The 8,474-nt window shown below is 43.7% G+C and overlaps 1 protein-coding gene across 2 annotated transcripts in view; it reads left to right on the top strand.

The window, feature by feature from the left end:
* LOC102014889 (amyloid protein A-like) overlaps positions 1-2,192 on the top strand; it is a 10,865-nt gene extending 8,673 nt beyond the window's left edge. For both annotated transcript variants that reach the window (XM_005380398.1, XM_013512073.1), the window contains exons 3-4: positions 1,395-1,533; positions 1,924-2,192. In XM_005380398.1, the coding sequence (XP_005380455.1) occupies positions 1,395-1,533; positions 1,924-2,062 (278 nt within the window). In that variant the 3' untranslated portion in view covers positions 2,063-2,192. The remainder of the gene's footprint in view (positions 1-1,394; positions 1,534-1,923) is intronic.
* The last annotated feature ends 6,282 nt before the right edge of the window (positions 2,193-8,474 follow it).

Genomic DNA, 8,474 nt, shown 5'->3' with positions numbered 1-8,474 from the left:
CTACCTGGCTCTTTGCGCGCTTTTCGGCTGGGAATCGCGGTGGTATGAGTCCGGCCCACACTCGGACCCAGGAGCGCTGCAGCTCCCGGAGAACTGGCTGCCTGGGCGCCACCATGGAGGCTTTCTGCCCCCCTATTTTACCTAGGAGGGCATTGACGTTTTGGACCTAGGGAGTCAGTTGCCCTTTTTCTGCTTCTGATTATCAGGTTCATTTAAATCTCTCTTTCGGAGAACTGACCTTTATCACCTACTCATTGGGTTCTTTTTAAGATTAAAATTACTAATGCATAGTACTATCCACAGTAAAGGGTTCCACTGTAAGGTTTTCATAAATGTACATACGGTGTTTTCATCATATCTACCTACGCTTCTCCTCTCTTTCCCCCTTTGTCCTCTCCCTGGTCCCCTACTGCTTTCCTGACATTCTCTCTTCTACTTTAAGGCCTTTTGTTTGTTTGTTTCCCCATATGAGAGAAAACATGTGATACTTGTCTTTTCTGTGTCTGGTCGGCGCTGCTAATTAAATTTTGACATTGTCCAGGCTGAAAAATATACCCAACACTTACATGTGCTCAGAACAGGGTTGTTCTTATCCTACCCATGAGGATGGATTTTTCCCATTTACTGGATTGGGTCTGGTGCCTTCTTCAAATAGTGGTATGCTCTACCTTGGTCAGAAGGTTCCCTGGATCTTTCTAGACAGGCGATGTATTAGTCAGCTTTCCAGTTATTGAGACAAAAGTCCCTGACAGTCCCAACTTAAAGAAGGAGAGGTTTATTTTGGCTCACAGTTGCTGCCCATGGTTGGCTGGCTCCAAGGCAAGAACATCTTGGTTGGATGGCATGGAGGAGCAAAATGGCTCACCTCATGGTGGAGGAAATAGAGCACAGGGGGAGAGGATGAGTGAGACAAGTACCCTCCAAATGCCAGGACCCCCAGTGACCCCATCTCCTCATCCTAGGCCCCGCTTCTAACAGCATATGTGATTATGAACATCCATGGATCAATCCATTGATGAGCATAGTGCCCCCATGATCCAAGTCCTCTCCAGGGGTCTCTGAATCCAGACAAGTTGACAATTATGATGAACTGAAGCAGAGGACCCTTGTAGATTGAAACATCCCTTAAAGGCCAACGTACCTGTTCTTTATGTGCCTCTCACATAGTCAAAAACAAAGCAGCAACAAAAGTAGGATGGAATCAAGTGGAATAAAACTTGTACTCAGTGTGACTCCCTCAGCATGAACCCAGGGAGATGAAAAGTAAAGGAATATTCATGTATTTCTGTGGACTCTGTCAAAAGCTGAAGTCTTGGACTCAGTTAGAGGAAAAATTTTCATTCCTCTCCATGCCAGAACATGAATATCTTCATCATTCTCTCCCCACCCCGCAGGGACTAGAGACATGTGGCGAGCTTACTCTGACATGAGAGAAGCCAATTACAAAAATTCGGACAAATACTTCCATGCGCGGGGGAACTATGATGCTGCCCAAAGGGGACCTGGAGGTGTCTGGGCTGCTAGAGTGATCAGGTATGCAGCTTCCTGGGGTGCCGGGCCTGGGTGAGCAGAGGGTGACTGCCTTAGCCAGCCAGCAGGGGGCTCCTCTTGCAGGCAGAGCCATTGCCTGTGGACACTGTGCCCCTTCCTCCTGTTGCCCCAGCTTCTTCTCTGTGCTTAGTTCTGGGTCTGATTGATCACTGGGAATTGATGATTCTCAAATCTCCTCTCTTCTGCTCTTTATCCAATGTAAGGATGGGCTGGGCATGAGTGCGTGACAGGGATCCTCAGTACTTTGGCCTTCCCTGCCTTGGCCTTCCTGGCCTCCTTTCAGGACCATTCTGGGAAGAGGGGAGACATGAAGGAGGGGCTGTTGCTTATCAGCCTAGTGACTAAGCTCCACTCTTCCTGTTTTGATTGCAGCGATGCCAGGGAAGGTATTCAGAGTCTCTTGGGCCATGGAGCAGAGGACACAAGAGCTGACCAGTTTGCCAATGAATGGGGCCGGAGTGGCAAAGACCCCAACCACTTCCGACCTGCAGGTCTGCCTAGCAAGTACTGAGCTTCCTCCTCACTCTGCTCTCAAGAAAACACAGCACTGAAACCCTGATGGCTGGGACATTTGCTGAACCAGTTGTATAATTTGATGTCTCATTAGTTAACATAGAACACATTAAAATGTTTAACCAATGCTTGTGAAATCCAATTTGTTGTTGTGATCTAGGAACAGCGTGTGATGTTCTTATTGGAAGCTTGGGCCCTGTGAATGATCAAAGAATATGATTGTTTCTATTTTACATTTTACAAAATGAGATAAGATGCTAGTCATAAAATAGAAATCAGAGACACAATTACCTGTCCGTACATATAGCACAACATGGACCACTACATGCCTAGATTATTTTTTTGTTTGTTTGTTTGGTTTGGTTTTTTTTTCTGGTACCAGGGATTGAACTTATGACCTCGCGCTTGCCAGGCAGGCACTGTGCCGCTGCACTAAATCCCAAGCTCCTACATGCCTAGATTATATATTCCATAAAATGGAGGTGGTAAGAGCATCTTGTGAGCAACTTAAACACTGAAGTTTATTGTTTTGTTTTGTTTTGTTTTTCCGGTACCGGGAATTGAACTCACGGCCTCACGCTTGCTAGGCAGGCTCTGTGCCGCTGAGCTAAATCCCTAGCCCCTAAAGTTTAAAACTAAATAAAAATTTGAAAAATCTTACAAAAAACAACTCACAAATATGAAAAAAGGAATGAAAATAAGAATTATCTCATAATTATTTTAAAAACTTTATTCTTCTCACAAAGAAAATAGCAGAAGTAGATGGTTTGACAGAGACATTTAACTCTTCTAACAGGCAAACAACTCTGATTTTGTACCCACAATTCCAGGAAGTACAGGAGAAACAATTTCCAACCTTTTCTACTAGGCTACAAAACAACTGACACTAAACTAATTGAAAGAAAACATCCAAAAGCAGAAGCGCTCCAGCTTGCTGGGCACAGGCCTCAACACTGACCACCGCTAGAGTCAGAGGAGAGCCCAAGCAATGGAGACCAGTACAAAGTGGCTCCGAGCAGGATTTAATATTAACCAACTGGCTTTTTATGTTTACTTGGGAGCTGTCCAAACCTAGGCGCCTTCTCTGGAGATGGACAGCAGACTGAGAGTAAGTGAACCTCTATGAGACACTGGTCCCTGCAGAGGCCTGTATTGGCCTGTGAAGCTGTGACTCCTCAAAGGACAAGATAAGGCCACAGTTGAGGATATTTGGCTCCAAGCCCAGTTTACTAAAAGGAGACTGCAGCTGCAGGCTCCACATTCCTGCAATAAATGCCAAGCTAAAGATAAGGTGGTCCTCCTGATTGACATAATTTACTAGTTGGGAAAACTCTCCCAAGGTCCTGCTCAAGATTCCTGCATTTTCCTCAGTATTTGCTTTCTTTGTTTGAAAACTTAATGAATATGGGCTACCCCAAAAAGTTGCCTTAATTCAAAAAATGTCAAATTCTGTTGGAGTGTTAATACTCTCCTGGAGGCCTAAAATCATTTTCTTTGTCTCATTTATTTAAGCCTTCGCCATCCACTCCTTTGGGAGATTATGGGCCTTATCAGCCCATAATTACTAAGGGTTATTAACCCAACACCCAAGGTTATGCCCTTTCCCTGATCCTTTAAGATCCTGGAATCTTAGAGAGGGGTGTTTTCACAAACCCCATACAGTTTCTTTTCCAAATTAGATTCTCTTCCCTTGGTATTGCTGGCCCTGGGATCTCACATTAACATGAAGTGTTTGCAGGTTCTGTCTCCAGCCATCTGATCCATCCAGTGTGCTGTGTCTTCTCTGCTTTTCTGCAGAATCTGGAGTCCTCACTGGTCTCTCTCCTTGCCCGGGAGGTCTAGTTCCAGGAGTATATGCCCATTCCAACCCTCTCCTTCCTGAAGATAGTGTTAATCAGTCCCTGCTTATGGTATTAAGAAATATCTCTCAAAGCCGTTTCCCTGTCCTCTTGTCCACTCCTTGACTCAGACCAAGAGAGAACATCACTTCTCAGTGCCCAAATCCATAACAGTGACTGTCTCTGTGACATTCTGTTCATGCCTCCTGGAAACCCCTATCCATCCTTGTGAGAGTTGTTGGCCAGTATGTCAGTCCTCCTGCTGGTTGGCGTTAAGCTCCTCTAACACTGGTTAGTGATGACAGTAACAAAAATGTCAGTTTCCAGTCATGGTGAGGTGACTACAGCCCAGTTTCTGCTCTAAGCAATTTCTTGTCTTATCCCATCAGATCCTCACACTTTCATTTCCTTATTTTTGAGTTGAGGACACTAACGGCAGAGTTTAAACAAGATCTCCCAGTCATGTTGCTAGTTTGATGCTAGTGCCAACAATCTTAAGCAGTTGCTATAAATAGCAATTGTATTGAAAGTGACAGTTGATGAACCACTTTTTGTCCTACCTGCTTTCACATAAGTGAGACCCATCACCCAACACTGCAACTTAATGGAGGAGAGGTTTGTGTAAGCTCACAGTGTGTAGAGGTTTCCATCTGTGGTCAGCCGGCTCCAAGCCAGAAACGGCATGGGGAAATGTCTGCAGAGAAAGGGCATGGGGAAGGGTGTGCAGAGGAAAGCTGCTCACTTTGTGGCAGCCAGGGAGCAGAAAGTGAAGGGAGGATGCAGGAAGGGAGACATCCCCTCTCAGGCACCCTCCCCACAGGACCTCCCAGCAGCAGTCAGCTCTCAACTCCCATAATCCAATCACCTTCCACGCACATGGGCCATGGGGGGCAGTTGAGATCTGAGCCATAACACTTTCACAGGCTGGAGGTGTAGCTCATTGTTAGAGTACTTTCAAGGCCCTGGGTTCCATCCCTAGTGCAGCAAAACATAACACAACAAAACAAAAGCAACAACAACAACAAAAATCCCACTTTTGTATATATGAGTTCACATAATCATTCCTTCAAGGAATTTATTTCCAGTACCACCCCATGCATCCTCACAATGAATGTATGGATCCCATTTGAAGTCTATATGGGGGGATGGAGAGTGGTAAGGGGCTGAGGAAGAAGCAGGCATATAGTTGAGGAGACCACATCATGTGTCAAGGGAACGGTAGGGAGTTGTCTCCAGCCCTGAAGCAGGGTGCTTATGAAGCATCCAAAATAGACATACAGATCAGCTTTAAATGCCTGCTGTCTCCAGAGAACATGAAACCATCTTATGAAAATACCAAGCAAGTGATTGATCCAATGCTGTGCACATGAGATCCAAAGGGGAAAAAAAAAGATACTCAAGGTACATATGTGGGTATCTGACTAAATAAAAGTTGGAAACTTACAAATGAATTTTAGACTAATCTCTTCTTTTTAAATTATTTTAATAAAAATATATGAGTAGATGTTTAAATTTAAGATGAGCTGTATAGCATAAACCAGCAACAACTGACTTGCTTAAAGATGTCAATATGATTGTCTGTAAACAGGACCTGTGTTGCTATGGCAAGGACCCCCAGCATTTGGAGGCAGTGAGCAGCTTTATTTTATACCAGTGGCCCTGGATGGTCTCCCTGTTAACAACAAGGAAAGCCAGGCTTGTCTCTGTTGGTCTGGGCTTTTCACAGGCTTTTACAGGCAGGAGGTACAGATTCAGCACTGCAGGTTTTTGATAGGGCAGGGCAGGTCCCATGCCTTTGGGGCATGGTTGGTCCAATGGGAAATGGAAACCTAGTGTACAAGATGTCTGGGTGGATGAAGAACCAGGAAGTGAACTGCCGGCATCTGGGAACAAGGGAGGAGGCCATGTTATATGGGGCAGGTTGGAAAAATCAAAACAGAATAAAAGGAGCTTTTCTGCTTTAGTGTGAATGTATATATCCCAACAATAGTTTTATGAGACAATTCACTTTGTGTGTGTGTGTAACTAAAATAGAGGTTTTGTTAAACAGCGCTAATATTTGGTACACATGGTGGCCCCTGACGTTTTTTCTTCTGGCGTAGTCTAGTTTGTGTCTTTAAAAAATGCTAGCAATGATCCACTAAACTGACTTCACATCTCAAAGAAATGGGTTTCCACTCTTGAAAATTACTTTTTTGTGAAGTAATTTTGCTAAATGTGAGTCTTCTTCAGTGTACGACAGTTCCTGCTTCTCTACAATCGCACTTGTACTTGCCACTGTCAGATTTAAAGATTTTTCCAGCTTTGTAGATGTAAAATAATAATTCATAATGATTTTAAATTATACTTCTGTGATTTTCAAATAAATCATAATTGAGTATCTCTCTATATATTTCCTTCAATTTTAGCTCCTGCTTTGCGGATTTCCTGTTTCTATATTTTGTCCATTTTTTCCTAATGGGTTGTCTCTTTCTTAGTGATTAATGGAACTTTTAAAAAATTATTTGATATACTGTACTCATGTCAATCATACATTACAGAAATTTCCTTCTAACCTGAAGCTTTAAGAAAAACTATCTTGATGTATGTTAAACTAGAGTGCAAAATGTAGCAATCATTTCCATGAAAGATTGGCTTTGACTGTTTTAAGCAAACCTTTTCTATTTATGATTTTATAAAAAGAGTCCACTGTACAGCAGTTTCTTCTAGAAGCTTTACATTTCAGTTTTTAGTTTTAGTTTAGTTTCCTTTAATTCTTCAAGCCATGCAAACAGACTTTTGTTAAAGACTTAGTTTTAATCTTTTCTACATATTATTTTGAAGTAGTAATCATTAAATATTTCACCCTGTGGGTATTTTTTCTTGTTTTGCATTTCCACTTCCATCATATATCAAGTGTCCCCATAGGCAAAGGAGCATGGGTGTAGGGATCTATTCCATTCATCCACATGCCTGTCCTTGTACCAGGACCACACTGCATTAGGAGTATTGATAGATGACAGTGCTCCCTCTTTCCTTGTTTTATTTTTCTTCTCAGAAGTTATTGCCTCCTTACAAATTGTGTTAATTACCTATTACTAGAGTAACAAGATATTACAAAACTTAGCGCCAAAAAAAAAAAGAGGTGCCACTCTTCATGATTCTGTGGGCCGGTGGGAGTTTTTTGCTGGTGTTACCAGCTCACTTATGCAGGTGTTTTCTGCTGGAAGGTAGGTAGGTGCCGATCACGGCAGCTGAGATTGCTGGATCTCTATCTCCATGCGGTTTTTCATTATTAAAGAGACAGGACTGGGCACTCACATGGTGAAGCCTCCAGAGGGTGGGTCCCAGGATAAACAAGCATTCACCAGGCATCTGCTCGTATCACATTTGCCAATGTCCCACTCGCCAATAGAGTCACGTGGCCACGATAGTGTGAGGGAGAAGGGAGGAACCCACCCAAGCATATGGGGCTCAGGAGACAAAATCCACTAGGGGCTGTCAGTTACTAATCTACCATCCGCATTATCTATTTTACTTATTTGCTTGGTTGCCGTCTCCTATCAGAATACAAGTCTATCAAAGGCTGGAATTTTTCTCTTTTCTTCACTGCCACAACCTTAGTACCTAGAATAGTTCTCAGCATGTAATAGATACTCAGCATTCATTATTTCCTGAATTATATAACTTTTCTTGGTGTGTTGATCTTCTACACATGAGGCATTTCAGTCAGGACACATGTCAGTCTTACTGCCATGCTTACCACCGAGGAGCATGATTAGCTCTGATCTCCAGAGTTTTAAGGGAATGACTGCATTTTCACAGAGCCAGGTGGACCCAAGCAAACATTGTTCAGCCACTGACTACACAGCTAAAACTTTCAGGATAATTCTGGACTATGAATCCATGTCCATGGATTAAGTGCTTTGTGGGTGTCCTATTTATAAATCTGAGCTCACTTACATACTCTCAAAAGTGAACCATGCAGTGTTTGGTGGCACACACCTGTAATCCCAGTACTCGGGAGGCTGAGGCAGGAGGATTGCTGCGAGTTTGAGAACAGCCTGGGCTACAAAGTGACCTCAAGTCCAGCCTGAACTGCATAGCGAGACCTGTCTCAAAAAAGAGAAAAAAAAAAGAACCACAGCCACCTGCATGATTTAAGTACATCAGTGGTAACCCTTGAAGTGGGAAGGAGATGTACCAACTGTCCTAGTTGTGTTCTCTGGATGTAGATGCTTCGTAGGGTTTGGGATTCAAGATATTCAAGGATCAATAAACCACTTGTGCAGAAAAGCACAGAAAGAGGAGTGGAAAGAGAAGTAGAAGCACTGTGCAGGCTTCACAAGGCCGTGGCAACCTGGCAGGAAGCCTTGGTGGGAGTGTCCCAAATTAGGCTGAACCTACTAGGCCTTTGTACCACACCGCGGAATCCCTAACCCACTGCTCAGTCACCAGGTGAGGGCTGTCCCTGGAAGAAAGGAGCTGCTCTGCAGTTTGGCCGGCCCTAAAGGAGCTGATAGCTGGGCACAGTCTGTTGACATATTCCCTGTAGCCGGGCAGCAAGTCTTTCTTTGCAGGGATCTGGGCATC

Source organism: Chinchilla lanigera, unplaced genomic scaffold (assembly GCF_000276665.1).
Source record: "Chinchilla lanigera isolate Chin_1 unplaced genomic scaffold, ChiLan1.0 scaffold00013, whole genome shotgun sequence".
In the NCBI taxonomy this organism is placed as follows: Eukaryota; Metazoa; Chordata; class Mammalia; order Rodentia; family Chinchillidae; genus Chinchilla; species Chinchilla lanigera.
This window is presented reverse-complemented; position numbering and strand designations above follow the sequence as displayed.